This window comes from Muntiacus reevesi, chromosome 17 (genome assembly GCF_963930625.1).
Source record: "Muntiacus reevesi chromosome 17, mMunRee1.1, whole genome shotgun sequence".
NCBI lineage: Eukaryota > Metazoa > Chordata > Mammalia > Artiodactyla > Cervidae > Muntiacus > Muntiacus reevesi.
In genome coordinates this window covers 54,832,764-54,849,869 of record NC_089265.1, presented here as the reverse complement: position 1 = coordinate 54,849,869, position 17,106 = coordinate 54,832,764, and the positions used below count along the sequence as shown (strand labels likewise).

Genomic DNA, 17,106 nt, shown 5'->3' with positions numbered 1-17,106 from the left:
GTTATTGATATTTCTCCTGGCAATCTTAATTCCAGCTTGTGTAGCCTCTACGTATCTTAAAATAGTTATGTACCTTTAGAAAGTATCAGTTACCTCATCTATAAAATTAGAAGAATAATACTACATATTTACCCAATACTTTTGAGTATCAGTGCTGCTAATGTTATTGTTGGGGCTTCCCTGGTTTCTCCGTGGTAAAGAATCTGTCTGCCAATGCAGGAGATGTGGGTTTGATTCCTGGGCTGGGAAAATCCCCTGGGTAAGGAAATGGCAACCCATTCCAGTATTCTTGCCTGGGAAATCCCATGGACAGATGAGTCTGGCGGGCTATAGTCTAAGGGGTCACAGAAGAGTCAGACATGACTTAGCAATTAAACAACAACAATATTATTGTTATTACTATTACTTCCCTTATTATGACTCATTATTACTATTCCTTTCATGATAATAATTACTATTTTCATTATTATTAGGTAATAAGCAGTTTGTATGAATAATATTACTTAGTTTACACAAGAACCAAATGAGGTTAATAAATTTAAATCTGATAAGAATGAGATTAGCACAATGATGGATCCATATTAAAATGCAATCATTTTATCTGTTATTATTGTTGCTACCATCAGTGTCAGCATTATCATTATCATCATTATTATCAATTGTGGTTGCCTTCTCAATATCTCTTTCACCCTACTCCATTAAGAGCAAGCAGGTTAGTTTAGACTTGCTCCCATCCCCAACTGCAAACATAGATAATTCCACCTCATTGCTATATTGACAGGTTCAGGATAGCCACATTATTCAGTCCAAAGCCAATTATCACATGGAATTCCCTTACTCATAATGACTAGTTGATAGATTTATGATCTCAGGCAAGCCAGTTAAAAAGAAGCCCAGGACTTTTGTTTAGTAGTTGGAGGAAAGGTGATTTTTTCCTATAGGACATAAAAGAAAACAGAAGATCAACAGATAGAATCATGATATAGGTTAACACTGTGCCACAATATTGAACATCATTTTAAACCTCTGGACATTTTGGATACATGAGTCAACAAATTCCTTTTATTGGTTAAAGTTTTCTTTTTATCCTTCACTTCAATTCAGTCACTCAGTCATGTCTGACTCAGTTACCCCATGGACTGCAGCATGCCAGGCCTCCCTGTCCATCACCAACTCCCAGAGTTTACTCAAACTCATGTCCATTGAGTCAGTGATGCCATCCAACCATCTCACCCTCTGTTATTACTGTTATTACCCTTCTCCTCCTGCCTTCAGTCCTTCCCAGCATCAGGGTCTCTTCCAATGAGTCAGTTCTTCGCATCAGGTAGTCAAGGTAATGGAGTTTCAGCTTTAGCATCAGTCCTTCATCCTTCACTTACTATTAAATAAATTATGATTGAAATAATTATTCCTCTCATAATTCCAATTGAAGTTATATTTAGTAAATATACCAATTGGATATATTTAGTATATTGGGAAGTTGTGTGTGTGTGTGTGTATATATATATATATATATGATTCTATAATCTCTTTGTAATTGGACATATCAAATTGTTACTGCTTGCATTACATTTCTGGATGCTTCTTTTGGGGTTTTCTAGGCATATAGTAATGTAATTTGAAAATGACACAACATTTGTGTTCTCTTTTCCAAAATTGGGGCTTGCCAGGTGGCACTAGTGGTAAAGAACCTGCCGGCCAAGGAGACATAAGAGACATGAGTTCAATCCCTGGGTTGGGAAGATCCCCTGGAGGAGGGCATGGCAACCCACTCCAGTATTCTTGCCTGGAGAATCTCCATGGACAGAGGAGCCTGGCTGGCTACAGTCCATGGGGTCACACAGAGTCAAACATGACTGAAGTGAATACTTTCTCTTTTTAAACTAATTGCATTGGCTAGCAGTTTCAGAAAAATGTGAAATAATAAATGGTAACAAACATCTTTTGCCTTTTCCTACTCTTCATGGGGTTCTCAAGGCAAGAATGCTGGAATGGTTTGCTACTAGAGTCTGGAGATCTCTTCAAGAAAATTGGAGCTACCAAGGGAACATTTTGTGCAAAGATGGGCATAATAAAGGTTAGTTATGACAAGGACGTAACAGAAGCAGAGGAAATTAAGAGGTGACAAGAATACACAGAACTATACAAACAAGATCTAAATGACCCAGATTAGCATGATGGTATGATCACTTACCTAGCATCACTCATATGATACAGTGTGAAGTCACGTGGGCCTTAGGAAGCATTGCAAAGCTAGTGGAGGTGATAGAATTCCAGCTGAGCTATTTCAAATCCTGAAAGATAATGCTGTTAAAGTGCTGTACTCAATATGCCAGCAAATTTGGAAAACTCAGCAGTGGCCACAGGACGGAAAAAGGTCAGTTTTCATTCCAATCCTGAAGAAAGGCAATGCCAAAGAATGTTCAAACTACCGTGCAGTTGTGATCATTTCACATGCTTAGCAAGGTAATGCTCAAAATCTTTCAAGCTAGGCTTCAACAGTACATGAACCTAGAACTTCCAGATGTACAAGCTGGATTTAGAAAAGGCAGAGGAACCAGAGATCAAATTGCCAACATCTGTTGGATCATAGAAAAAGCAAGAGAATTCCAGAAAAACTTCTGATTCATTGACTACACTAAAGTCTTTGAATGTGTGGATCACAACAAACTGGAAAATTCTTCATGAGATGGGAAGACTAGACCACTTTACCTGTCTCCTGTGAAACCTATGTGCAGGTCAAGAAGCAACAGTTAGAACCAGATGTGGAACAAAAGACTGGTTCCAAATTGGGAAAGGAGTATGTCAAAATTGTATATTGTCACCCTGCTTATTTAACTTATATGCAAAGTATATCATGTGAAATGCCAGGTTGGATGACTCACAAGCTGGAATCGAGATGGCTGGGAGAAATATCATCAACCTCAGATATGCAGATGATACCACTCTAATGGCAGAAAGTGAAGAGGAACTAAAGAGCCTCTTGTTGAATGTAAAAGAGGAGAGTGACAAAGTTGGCTTAAAAACTCAACATTCAGAAAACTAAGATCATGGCATCTGGTCCCATCACTTCATGGAAAATAGACGGGGAAATAGCGGAAACAGTGACAGATTTTGTATTCCTGGGCTCCAAAATCACTGTGAATGATGACTGCAGCTGTGAAATTAAAAGATGCTTGCTCCTTGGAAGAAAAGCTATGACAAACCTAGACACAGTATTAAAAGCAGAGACATTGCTTTGCCAACAAAGGTGCATCTAGTCAAAGCTATGTTTTTGAAGTAGTCATGCATGGATGTGAGAGTTAGACTATAAAGAAAGCTGAGCGCTGAAGAATTGATGCTTTCAAACTGTGGTGTTGGAGAAAACTCTTGAGAGTCCCTTGGAGAGCAAGGAGATCAAACCAGTCAGTCCCAAAGGAAATCAATCCTGAATATTTACTGAAAAGACTGATGCTGAAGTTCCAGTACTCTGGCCACCTAATGTGAAGAGCCAACTCACTGGAAACACCCTGATGCTGGAAAAGATTGAGGGCAAGAGGAAAAGGGGGTGACAGAGTGAGATGGTTGGACTCAATGGACAAGAGTCCGAGCAAACTGCGGGGGATGGTGAAGGACTGGGAAGCCTCATGTACTGCAGTCCATGGGTTCACAGAGTTGGACAGGACGTAGTGACTGAACAACAGCAACAAGCAAACAATATTCCTTAATTTTTGCTTTTAATGATTTTTTTGAGGTACATCATCTTAAATAGTCCTGTCTTCCTGTTTTGTTAGAATTTATGATAGCAAGGCCAGCAAAAATAAAATTTTTTCATAGATGACTAATCAGAAAATAATAACAAAGACACATAAAACTTCCTACAGGTGAAAGACAGCAAAATCAGAGGTAAAGAGAACTGAAAAGAGAGGGAGAGATAGAGAAAATAATTAGTTGCATTACAGAACTTCTTAAAAATGAATTATAAGCAATAAAGGACTGGTAAAAGACAGTAGACACATTGAAAATTTGAAGCGTTCATTTGAACATTTATCAATTTGAATTGAGCAGTGCTGAACTGGAAATGATTAGGAGCATTCTATTGACAGGAGATCCTGGAAAGACTTTCACAGAGAAAAGGTGGAAGTAAAGCAAAGAAATTATTGATTGGCTATCGCTTATAGCCTGTCTGTGATTAGTGGTCCTTAGGTTTCAGTTTTGTAACCTCACGGCCTTTTCAAGCTCAGATTCTGGCTTGCTTATATAGGCTGCCATGGCATTAAAGCCACCTCTGTCTGATGATCTTGTTTTAAATTAAAATGAATTTAACAGGATCTATACGACCAAAGTGTAAATCTGCCAAGTGGGGACACACTTAAGAGAATCTGAAAGAACGCAGGGAAGTAGATAAGGAAATGTAAGAAATTTTGGAGGAAACTATAGATGATAACAATGCAGGTATCTCACATATGTCTATTTAGTGTGTCTGAAAAAAAAAGCAAGAACCATTTATGAACCAAAAATAATTTAAAAAATATAAGAGAAAAGGTTTTGCTTTATTGATGGGAGACTAACTCTTCAGATGAAAATGATTACAAGATGTAAAAAATAAGGATAATATACAAAAAATAAAACACATGGAATGGGATATTAAAGTTTTATTGAAAAGAGAAAATACTTTGTCATTCTGATTGGCTTTGTTCGGTTGTTCTTGAATTGTTTGGCAATTCTGGTAATAATTTGAGCTAAAATGAGGCCCCAAAGCTTTTGAGCTTTTCATTTTGTGCTTGAGCTTTTCAGTCACCTCTGGTATGCAGCTGCAAATTACATTCTTTTCCAGACTCCGCCCTTCAGCTAAAAACTCAATTGTGAGGAATAAAACAGGGCACAGGGTGTCTGCTGTGGGTTTTTCCTCCTCTGTCTCAACTGCCAATTGAGACGGGGCTGGCAGAAACTCCAGGTTGGTTTTTCTCCATCGATTATGCAGCCTCTATGCAGCAATATGTTCTGCCCCCATCCCACCCCTAACTGAATCTCTGCCCTGGGGTTTGGAGGCAAGCAGGTAAATGTGAAACACATAAAGGACTTCCTTCCTCCCTTAGTCTGTGCTGCGCTCCACTGCACTGTGTAACGAAGCGAGAAAGGCCTGTGATGGGGCTGGAGTTCCTTCACCATTTGGTCCAATTTGTATCGTAATAAGCCAGTATTTTCTAAAGTTGCACCAGAGGATGGGGTCATTGTGAGTTTCTGCACGAATATAGTTTTTTTTTCCCTTGTTTTTCTCTCTGTCCCACTCTTACTTGTTGTCCTATAGGGCACGGGTGGAGAAGGAAACGGCAACCCACTCTGGTATTCTTGCCTGGAGAATCCCATGGAAAAAGGAGCCTGGTGGGCTACAGTCCATGGGGTCGCAAAGAGTTGGACACGACTGAGCGACTAACACCCATAGGACACAGGGGAGGATACTTTATAAATATGTATGTGTATTTATAAATGCGTGTGTGTGCACACTCAGTCATGTCTGACTCTTTGCCACCCCATGGACTATAGTCCACTAGGGTTCTCTTTCCATGGAGTTTTCCAGACAAGAGTACTGGAGTGGGTTGCCATTTCCTTCTCCAGGGAATCTTTCTGACCCAGGGATTGAACCTGCGTCTCTTGCATCTCCTGTATTGGCAGGAGGGTTCTTTACCAGTAATTTTCCATTTGTCTTACTCCCTAATCCTATTGCAAATTACAACTTTTAATTTTACCACTTTGGTCTAGTATCTGTAAGAACCCTCCGCGTGCTCTTCCCTCTGACATCCCTCTCTCTGTGTTTCTGTAGTCCCGTAAGTATGTTGCATATGGTGAATGGTGAATGCTCTAATGCTTCGTGCTCCCGTTTGATGTGAAGACGATATGTAACATTTCAAAACATACATGAACAGCTCTAGCACAGTGCATCAGTTGGGGGTCTATGGCAGGAAAATGGTCTACACCAGGTGGTTTATTAGATGTACTTTAACACAGGGATCTTGTAACAAATGTCTTAGAATTGACAGAGCCAAGAGGAGGGATTAGCAACTTCAGGAATTGCTCTCACTGCTCGGGATGGGAAGACAAAGATGGAGGCAGTGTTGTTATCAGAATCTGGGAGCCAGGAAGCGCTCACCTGTGGAGAGCTGGAAATACTGTGGGCACAGCTCAGATAAAGTGGGGAGCATGAAGACAGTCACCTCTGCACACACTGCCCAAAGCAGAGAGAGAGAGAGAGAGAGAAATACCCTGGCATCTTCTTCTCCTGCCATTGCCTCCCATTGACTGGACCCAGCTGAAAATGTGATTTGAGGTTTCAGTCCCTAGTGTTCAGACCAGAGCAGGGATAGGCGGAGAGTGGATCTGAGGACCAAGAGGCAAATGTGACATGTATAAAGGACTTTGTGCAAACACAGAAAGTTCACCAAAAATCTGAGGAATATTAAAAATGAGAGTTCTGCTTTGATCAAGGGACTTGAATGCTGTGCCAGGGTGGCTGCTGGGAGACTGAAGATGCTTCTTTCATGACGCAACTCCGCCTTCTCTTTGAAGCTTGAAATCTCTTTCAAAGGAACTGAAGCTTAAGTTCCTCAGATACCAGGCAAAGTATCACATACTTCTGGAGAGAGAACTCCTCCATCTTTTCCATTCTCTCTGTCTTTTATTCCTAGAAAAACTGGTACCTGTTTTTCAGTGAACCCTGTCATAGGCTCCAGAGATGAAAGCTTGAATTAGGCAAAATTAGCGGCCTCAGGTAACACACAGCTGCTGCTGTCAGTCGTCCAGTTGTGTCTGACTCTTCGCAACCCTGTGGACTGCAGCACGCTAGGCCTCCCTGTCCCTCACCAGCTCCCAGACTTTGCCCAAGTTCATGTCTATTACATCGGAGATGCCGTCCAGGTATCCTCTGTTGCCCTCTTCTCCTTCTGCCTTCAGTCTTAACGCACAGATTAATAGAACCTAAATGTCGACAGTCACACTTTGTATATTTTGAGCTAAAATAGACTTAAATGAACAACGTGCTGTGAGACCACAATGGAAGGGATAAAGGCTGAGTCTTAAAGAGCCAACAGGAGTTAATCAGTTAAAGAAGGGAAGGGAGGATGAGAGGACACAGACCTCTGAGGTCATCGGAGAATGGTGAGGCCTTCTGGGGACCTAACACATATGAAGGAGAGGAACAAAATCTAAACCTCGCAAATGCTGCCCCGGCCCTTCCATGACCTGCTCTGCACAGCCACACACACACACATCCTCAAGGGAGGCATCGTTTTTCAGTTCCATCCATTTGCCAAATGAGCCTACACATACCTGAGAACCCTTCTCAACACAGGGACGCTGACATGTGTTTCTAATCCACCAGCGCTATGGAATGAACCCCTCTGCTCTGCTTCCAGCAGCCTGTCATTATGGGGAGCACGACTCACAGGGTGAGGGGACCGGGTAACTGGGTGAGGGAAGGACGGGAGATTGTGGAGCAGGGAGGGGACGCAGGGCAGGAACGATGGCAACCCTGAGACCTCACGTTCACCGTGGTGACCTCAGAACGACCCTGTGGTCAAAAAAAGATGACGTGCTCCTTGCAGTGGCTGCGAGTAATAAACTTCTACTTGGCTGTACGCCCTCTGTGATGACCTTTTCAGCATCCTGTCTGAGTCTGTGAGGGCAGGCCTAGGGGAACGTATCTTCCAGCAAAGATAATATGAATTCTATTTGGAATTCTGGATCTTTGCATACTGGAGAATATAACTAGGTCAGCATATCTATAACAAAATAGGGTGAATAAAAAATTCTGGATTTCCTCCTCCTCCTCCAACTGCCTCTTCTCTGGCTCCGTTGATGCCCCATTTTTCTTCCAGGCCTCCTAAATGTGGATATAGGCCAATAAAGCAAATAAAGGTAGAAACTTTGCCTGGTGAAGAGGACAGACTGAATTTCAGGGCAAATTTTCTTAATTCTAAGCAGGTTTTCCCCTGAGATATCAGGGTATAGAAACTGCAGGCTGTGGCATAGCAACAAGTTTGTAAGGCTTTTGTTTTTATGTGTAGTCCTTCATCAAGAAGTCAGCGTCTTGGCGCTGATAATATTAAACAGATATAAGGAATGGAGTACCTCAAGGTACGCATGTAGTACCGTTTATCAAAAGCTGTAATATATTTTTTATATTAAAGGAAAATCAAGCTGAAAAATTCTTGTATCTATTATTGTAAGAAAAATGATTTACTGACACCCTGTGCATTTCTCTGCTGATTTCTAGTGGCTTCTAATGCTAAACAAAGATGCCTAAAGAACATTAATGAGAGAATGAAAATTCCAAGTGTACATTCATAACCATTTCATGAACAAACCGTTCCTTCCGGTAGGGTTAGCGTGTAGAACTTCCCCAGGTGTCCTCGAGGTTGCAGTTTGTGTGAACTGTTTTTTTCCCACATGAGGGCATCAGTGCTCTAAGCAGCATTAGAATTCCCCCTCTTCTAAGCTTGACTTTAAGAGCTCTATTTTGAGAAAATGAAAACACATTTTGAGCCTTCTACATCTTTGACTATATAAAATTAACATTTGGTTTATCTTCCTGGAAAAATCATTCATTTTTTTCTTTGATTGATCTAGCACTGTAATTGTATCTTCTTACGGGGGAAGAAAAGATGCCACACCTGTGACATGGCCACTCCCTGTGGAGCCCACCAGGGTCAGTTAGAGTCTGTTAGATTAAAAGGGCTTATAGAATTTAGATGAGCAGTAATACTACATAACACATGTTCATTTGCAGTGAAAATTAATCCACTTAAAAACTCTGTGTATGTCTGTTCATATTCCACAGATGTATTTTCACAGCCTAGGATATTCTGCCATCACACATTACCCTTGATTAATTCTAAATTTCACACTTTTGGTTGAGAGTAAATCCAGGTAATAATATAGATAGATCCCTGGAATATTGCTCTCAGTCTAGTTATTGGCATAACGACTAAGAGTTTGTCAGTGAGAACTTTCAATGACTTGATTTTTCCTTACCAATTAAGAATAAATTAATCACCTTAGCACTGATATCCTCCATAATAAGCCCTGACCTGCTTTTCTAGCCTTATCTCAGCTAACTTCATTTTCAGATGGTGAATGAGTTGTAACAGAACTGAAAATTCACACACCACTTTTCAGCACAGGGCAATGGTATCCTTAACTTTATTGCCTTTTTTCATTCTACCTAAAATATCATCCTTAGCCCCCATAAGAATCTGTAGGACCCTAGCTCCTTTTGCGGTCCACGATGCATCCCAGGTCCTCTGATGTTCATCCTGACTTCACCTTCTCCATTGCCTGGGTGTGACCTCCCTCTAACCAGGGGCAGGCAGTGGCACTTTGTCTTTGATTCGTTGCCACTAATTTGCCCCTATTTATTATTCACGAACGTACCTGATGTCCCCCTAACATCTTACTGCCAGAGTGATTCTGCATCCACGTTTTTGTTCCTTTAAAGTAGCAGTACTTTGCTTGTCAAAGGGATGAGGAGATCCCTTCTGGTATTTTTGTGAGGTCTTTCTTTTGCCTTTTCTAGGAATTCTCCCCCCTGCCCTACTCTGTCTAATATATTTGTGATGTGGCTCTAACGTCGGGGGTGCGGTTTAACCAACAGAAATTTATTTTCTTACCACTCTGGAAGCTGAAGTCCAAGATCAAGGTGTCAGCAAGGTGGGTTTCTTCTGAGGACTCTCTCCTTGACTTGTATCATCCACCTTCTTGCAGTGATCACTTTTGGGCCTATGTATGTGCACGAATGTATCCAAGTTTGCTCCTCTTATATGACAAGTCATATTGGACTAACCCGCTCCCCGCCCCCACAGTGACCTAATTTTAACTTAATTGCCCTTTCTAAAGACCCTAGTCTCCAGATAGAGTCACAGTCTGAGTTACAAGGGGTCAGAGCTCCACTTTTTTTGTAGGTTTTGAGAAGGACATAACTCAGCTTATAAAACCGTACTTTCAAAATTTTGTTTCACCTCTCATTTCTATTGTTTCTAAAAAGGTTTCTGTACCCTTTAACATCCTATCTGAAAGTCATGATTGGCAGATTTTGCTTGGAGTGAGTGGTGTAGACTCGGGCTGCTCAGTTTCTGGGCTCTGTTCCCTCTTACTCCTTCTTTAACATTTCTATCCTGTGTTGGAGTGAAGGTGAAGGGGACTCATGAATTTTACTTTAGAGATGAGGAGTGAAGTTCAGGGCAGTTACATAACTAGTCTAATGCCAATAGGAAGCAGAGGAGGAATGTAACAGAATATAATTGCAGGCCCCAGGAAGTGCACCTCAGGACTTCATTCCTAGGAGAGAATTTTGAACCCATGATTTTCCTCTTCTCTTTGCTTTTGTAGGGTTTTCCTTTTTAATCTAGAAATTATGACAATTGATTTTTACCAAATGGTAATAAAAATAGTAAATAAGGGCTTCTGGAGTTACTGAAATCCTTTACTACAAACACAGCCTGTAAGTATAATAATGACCTCTCTCTTTCATAACAATGCAGTTGTTATTCAATCAATAAATGATCATTATGTGCCTACTGGGTACCAGATCTCAAATGTTCTTACCTACAGGACATTTACACCACCAAGTCTACTTTTATTAATTTTAAATTTAACCTTTTCCAGAATATTCCTTTCTGGTAAAATATTACTCAGTCCTGGAAGAACAACTCTTTGAAATAGTTACTCTATAGAAAAAAAAAAAAAACCACACACATCACACATATCACACAAATATACATATCTGTACACATATAATATATACACACAAATCATACAAATATGCATGCATATTGTATGTATACTGTTAATATCTTTTATATGTGTATATACTTATATACACACATATATGTGTATGAATTGTGTATGTATATGTATTTGTGTATATATATGTATTATTTTGAAAAAGTAGAGTTGAAAATTTTGAAAAAATAGTTTTAATTTCTCTTTGAAAGTAACAAATATGGATGGTTGAGTCAACCTAATCTTCTACTGCTTCTACCATTTAGGTTCCGAGACTGGTTGTTCTGCTCAGTACTTTATTCTGAACATCTTTTGTGTGGCATCAAAGCCTTCCTTAGTTCTATTCCAGCTTCACATATTTTCTGATTCAATGTGACTTGAGTTTTCGAAGAACTTTTCTTCCCTCCTTTTTGAAGCTTTCAAAGATTTTGAAAAATGCTTTGGTCTATTTTCAGGGATAGTCATGCAGAACGATGAACTGTCTTTGTTTTATGGCTGAACAACTTCCCTTCTTGGAGCACCTCAAGGGGAACGTATTTAACTGATGCCATCATCAACTTGTCTCGTTTCTTTTCATCCTCCTCACTCTTCTGTGAATGTCATGAGTTTTAATATTTCCCAAATATCCTGGTGCTTTTATTTTTCTAAAAATGCTCATAGATTTTTTAAAAATGTACATAAGAGTGAGAAACAGGATAAAGCAGCCAAACATTATGTGTGTGGTCCTTACTGTATTCTGCTATATTTTTCATTTTCCCAATTGATTCTTTTTAGTTCAGCTAGAATTTAGGTCTGTCAGAAAACAGTGAGCTTTAAGAATTCCAAGTTCATGGGCAAAGCACTCATCCACAGTAGAAAATAACAAAGATGTATTTATATGATGCCAGAACCCTGGTAGGTGGTGGTGGTTGTGCAGGAAGGATCACTATAGCTGGGGTTAGGTTTATACTGGTGAAAACAAAAAACTGAGCGAACTGTCAATACAACTCGTGCAAAATTCCTCCCCCCTTTTCCTTAATTATCATTCTAACTAGGTCATTATTATGCACTATTATTATACTCACCTTATTTTTCCTCTTTGCTCTGTCATTGAGACCTGGCCTTCAAGTTGTATGGTTTTCTTCTCTATACTTTGTCTGACCTGTTTGGTCACAATGATTGGTGTCTCCAACATAGTTCACTTTTAAGGGATGTGTCTCATTTCCTCCTCCTTCTCATTGCTCACTAGTTTAATAATTTTATTTCCAAATTTCCCGCTGTCTTTTTAGGTTTCCAAAAGCCGTGTTTTCCTTTTTATATCATTTTCTCTATTCATTTATTGGCCATACTGCATGGCAGGTGGGATCTGAGTTTCCCAGCCAGGGTTCGAACCTGTGCCCCTGAAGTGGAAGGCCAGAGTCTCAACACTGGACTGACTAAGAATTCCTCTGTCCCGTTTTCTCTTGATACGTTTTTTCCTGTCTCTTTCCTTTCTGAACTTTTGTTTTTCCTTTCATCCCTTCTCTTACTTTCTTCACTTTCGGCCCTTATCTGGTCATGTATACAGGACCAAAGTTCAGAGGTCTCTTGCCTGGATGTAGTGCCCCATTGGAAGAGGAAGGAAAAAAAATGACTATTACCATAATTTTCAAGATTTACTTTTCAAAAATCTCAAGTACTCAAGAACTTTAAAGACTCATGAGGGTCCTCAAATCAACAAACCAAAGAGAAAAAAAGTTTATACCCATGATAGGTTGGGTTTTTGTAGAAAACGCCTTATTCAGTTCTTTCTAGTGACACAAGTGAATTTGCTTCTTTAACTTTGACCAAGAGGGCTCTTTCCAACCCATAAAGTTTAGAAAATATCAGTTTATTTTACCAGAGGCAGTATGATGAACTTAGCACAGCTTTTAACCCCATATGATTTGTTGCTGTAAGCGTAAAGGCAGGTCACACAAGACTTCTCTGCAGATTATGATTACTGGAAGCCTGGCCATGGCTCAAATAGTGGAAATGGGCCTTTCATTCTTGTAGCTACAAAAATCTGCCAAGTTCAAAAGAACTTAGAACACATGGAAAGCAAGACTGCTGTGTCATGAACCATGCTGATGAGTGTATATCCTGGTTAGTAGCACTGTTCAGTGAGGAAAAATATGTACTAAGAGTTTATGAAGTATCTACTATGGCTACTTCCTGTATATACAGGACTGGGGATACATCTGCGCATCAGTTGGGATGAGCTAATGGCTGTTGTTCGGTCATTCAGCTGTATCTGACCCTCTGCAATCCCACGAACTGCAGCACACCAGGCTTCCCTGTCCTTCCCCATCTCCTGGAGCTTGCTCAAACTCATATCCATTGGGTCCCTAGATAAATCTGAGACTTGGAGTATGAGTCAGTCCAGTGGCAAAACATAATATAGTTAATCCTTTAATGTTTTAAACACTTAATTTAAAATTTTTTAATTGGAGTTTAATTGCTTTACAAGGTTGTGTTGGTTTTTGCCATACAGCGTTAATTAGCCCCAAGTAGATATATCCCCTCCCTACTGACCCACCCCCCAACTCCCCATATCCGCCCATCCTCACACCCCTCCCATCCTCACATCCCTCCCATCCTCACATCCCTCCCATCCTCACAGCCAGCCCATCCTCGCACCCCGCCCATCCTCACACCCCTCCCATCCTCGCACCCCTCCCATCCTGGCACCCCGCCCATCCTCACACCCCTCCCATCCTCGCACCCCGCCCATCCTCGCACCCCGCCCATCCTCACATCCCTCCCATCCTCGCACCCCTCCCATCCTCACATCCCTTCCATCCTCACACCCCGCCCATCCTCACATCCCTTCCATCCTCACATCCCTCCCATCCTCACATCCCTCCCATCCTCACAGCCAGCCCATCCTCACACCCCGCCCATCCTCGCACCCCGCCCATCCTCACACCCCTCCCATCCTCGCACCCCGCCCATCCTGGCACCCCGCCCTTCCTCACACCCCTCCCATCCTCGCACCCCGCCCATCCTCGCACCCCGCCCATCCTCACATCCCGCCCATCCTGGCACCCCGCCCATCCTCACACCCCTCCCATCCTCGCACCCCGCCCATCCTCACACCCCTCCCATCCTCACATCCTGCCCATCCTCGCACCCCTCCCATCCTCACATCCCTTCCATCCTCACACCCCGCCCATCCTCACATTCCTTCCATCCTCACACCCCGCCCATCCTCACATCCCACCCATCCTCGCACCACTCCCATCCTCACACCCCGCCCATCCTCGCACCCCTTCCATCCTCGCACCCCTTCCATCCTCGCACCCCGCCCATCCTCGCGCCCCGCCCATCCTCACGCCCCGCCCATCCTCGCACCCCGCCCATCCTCACATCCCTCCCATCCTCACACCCCGCCCATCCTCGCACCCCGCCCATCCTCACACCCCGCCCATCCTCACGCCCCACCCTTCCTCGCGCCCCGCCCATCCTCACACCCCGCCCATCGTCACATCCCTCCCATCCTCACGCCCGGCTCATCCTCACATCCCTCCCATCCTCACACCCCGCCCATCCTCGCACCCTGCCCATCCTCACACCCCTCCCATCCTCACACCCCTCCCATCCTCGCACCCCGCCCATCCTGGCACCCCGCCCATCCTCGCACCCCGCCCATCCTCGCACCCCTCCCATCCTCACATCCCTTCCATCCTCACACCCCTCCCATCCTCACACCCCTCCCATCCTCGCACCCCGCCCATCCTGGCACCCCGCCCATCCTCACATCCCGCCCATCCTCGCACCCCTCCCATCCTCACATCCCTTCCATCCTCACACCCCGCCCATCCTCACATCCCTCCCATCCTCACATCCCTCCCATCCTCACATCCCTCCCATCCTCACAGCCAGCCCATCCTCACACCCCGCCCATCCTCGCACCCCGCCCATCCTCACACCCCTCCCATCCTGGCACCCCGCCCATCCTGGCATCCCTTCCATCCTCACATCCCTTCCATCCTCGCACCCCGCCCATCCTCGCACCCTGCCCATCCTCGCACCCCTTCCATCCTCGCACCCCTTCCATCCTCGCGCCCCGCCCATCCTCACGCCCTGCCCATCCTCGCACCCCGCCCATCCTCACATCCCTCCCATCCTCACACCCCGCCCATCCTCGCACCCCGCCCATCCTCACATCCCTCCCATCCTCACACCCCGCCCATCCTCGCACCCTGCCCATCCTCACACCCCGCCCCTCTTGGTTGTCAGAGTGCTGGGCTGAGCTCCCTGTGTTATATAGCCGCTTCCCAGGAGCAGCCGATTTCACACGGTAGTGTATATCCGTCAATGCTACTCTCTCAATTTGCCCCACCCTCTCCTCCTGCTGTGCCCACAAGTCCATTCTCTACACCTGCATCTCTATTTCTGCCCTGCAAAGAGGTTCATCAGTACCGTTTTCCCAGATTTCACGTATATGTGTGAATATGCAATACCTGTCTTTCTCTTTCTGTCTTATTTCACTCTGTATAACAGGCTCTCGGGTCACCCACCTCAGTTCAAATCACTCAAATTTGTTCCTCTTTGTGGCTGAATAATATTCCACTGTGTACATGGACCACAGCTTCTTTATCCATTCATGTTGATGGATATTTAGGTTGTTTCCATGTCCTGGCTGTTGTACACATTGCTGCAATAAACATGCGGGAACATGTATCCTTTTGAATTATGGTTTTCTCAGGGTATATGCCTACTACTGGGATTGCTGGATCGTATCGTAGTTTTATTCCTAGTTTTTTAAGGAATCTCCATACTGTTCTCCATGGTGGCTGTATTAAATACTTTAAAATACAGGAAAAATATTCTCTATTAAAGGCACTAAAATGAAGGTCCAGAGAGCCCATGTATAATGAGTCAGAAGTAGAATCTAAGTCTGGCTCCCTCCAAAGCCCCTGCTTTTAAAATCCATGAGGTCTGATGGAGGAGCCTCTCCTGGTAAGCTAGTCAAAGGGAAAGGAATAGCAGTTATGTTTAAAGAAACCAGGTTAAAAATAACTCAAAAGGACATCTGTGATCTCAATCTAGGTTAATTTTCTATTGCACAAATTATAATACAGTTTTAAAATACAGATCACTACATGAGACATTACATCTATCTTGTGGGGGAAAATCCAGTGGTGCTAATTAAATAGTCTATTTCTTTAAAAGCAGTCATTGAGGCTTATAATGCAGAAAAACAATTCTGGAATTCTACTGTTCATAAACCTAAGTGAATGAATACAACTGTGGTTTATTTATGTAGTGTTGAAACTGTATGCTCCACAGCACTGTACAACAGCGGAGAGAGACTGAATACAAATAAATGAACCTGACCGTGTATTTCCTCAGTTGGCCGGGGGTTACCAGTGTTTAGAAAAGGATGGTGTCACCGAAAAAATTTACACAGGAAGGTTGATTCAAGTCCCCATATGCAGGAGTTTATGAACACAGAAAGCTCCACACATCAGTAAACGTGTTCATCCCCTAAACAGCAGTAAAATAATGCTGGCTTGTGCAGGCAGGCCATAAAATCAAGGCAGCACACAATTAAGGGTAAAAGTGCTATATATCCTCCAACACCTAAGAGGGCAGCTGCATAACAACTTCCTGCGTGAAGCAGGAGACAGTGCTCGAAGGAATGCGTCACTTGTAGTGGTTGCGGGGGGAAAGGAGGAGAAAATAGTTTCTTTCCATTTTAATATTTTGAGAAATGTGTATAAATCTTTTGTTTCCTAAGCTTTCTGGAAGCATTAAAAGCAATCTTGTTGCCTTTACTTTGCTACCTACATTTTCTCAGATCAATTTCATCTTTTCACTTCTCTTTTCAAGTCTTCAGAGCCAGCCAGCCCAGAAGTGGGGCATCTGTTCAGTGCTTTGAGGCTTGAACAGGATGCCTGTGTAGCTAGTTCAGATATTATAACTGCCAGCCCCAACTGACGACCCCAAATCCCCCTGAGTCCCTGCAGAGGCAACCACCTATTGATTTCCTAATTTTTCATCACCAGAAGGCATGGATTTCCTTTCCCACTAATTATATACTTAATTTGAAATCAGGAAAGGGCAGTGGGTAATGCATATTGCGTGTGAGTTAACCTTCTCCAGTTAACCTTCTCGGGTCCCTCTTCATGTTGAATATGAAGAGAGAAAATTAAAGAGTGCACGGAGGGAGGCAATTTCTCTCTCTCTGAGACCAACCAAGAAAGGCTCTGATGAGCTTCAGGAAGGAGTGCAGAGGCCCTTCCTTCCTCTTTTCTGTTTTGGGATTTGACATTGTTGGAAAGTTTATGGTATCAGGACCTTTGCTCTGATCTCTGCCCAAAGTCTCAGGGTGGAAGGGAATTGTTC

At 43.1% G+C, this 17,106-nt stretch overlaps 1 protein-coding gene across 1 annotated transcript; it reads left to right on the top strand.

Moving 5' to 3' along the window:
- Positions 1-7,498: 7,498 nt before the first annotated feature.
- LOC136148354 (uncharacterized) lies at positions 7,499-15,007 on the top strand. Its single transcript, XM_065907862.1, has 4 exons — positions 7,499-7,610; positions 8,043-8,112; positions 12,024-12,093; positions 13,376-15,007. Exons 1-4 carry the CDS (start codon positions 7,499-7,501, stop codon positions 15,005-15,007), a joined length of 1,884 nt encoding a protein of 627 aa, XP_065763934.1.
- Positions 15,008-17,106: the final 2,099 nt, after the last annotated feature.

Excerpts from the sequence above, each read along its gene's own strand:
- LOC136148354 (XM_065907862.1), top strand. The coding sequence starts at position 7,499 with ATGGCAACCCTGAGACCTCACGTTCACCGTGGTGACCTCAGAACGACC. Across the intron at positions 7,611-8,042 it reads TAATAAACTTCTACTTGGCT|TCCTTCATCAAGAAGTCAGC; the intron begins GTACGCCCTCTG and ends TTTTATGTGTAG. Across the intron at positions 8,113-12,023 it reads AAGGAATGGAGTACCTCAAG|GTTTCCAAAAGCCGTGTTTT; the intron begins GTACGCATGTAG and ends CTGTCTTTTTAG.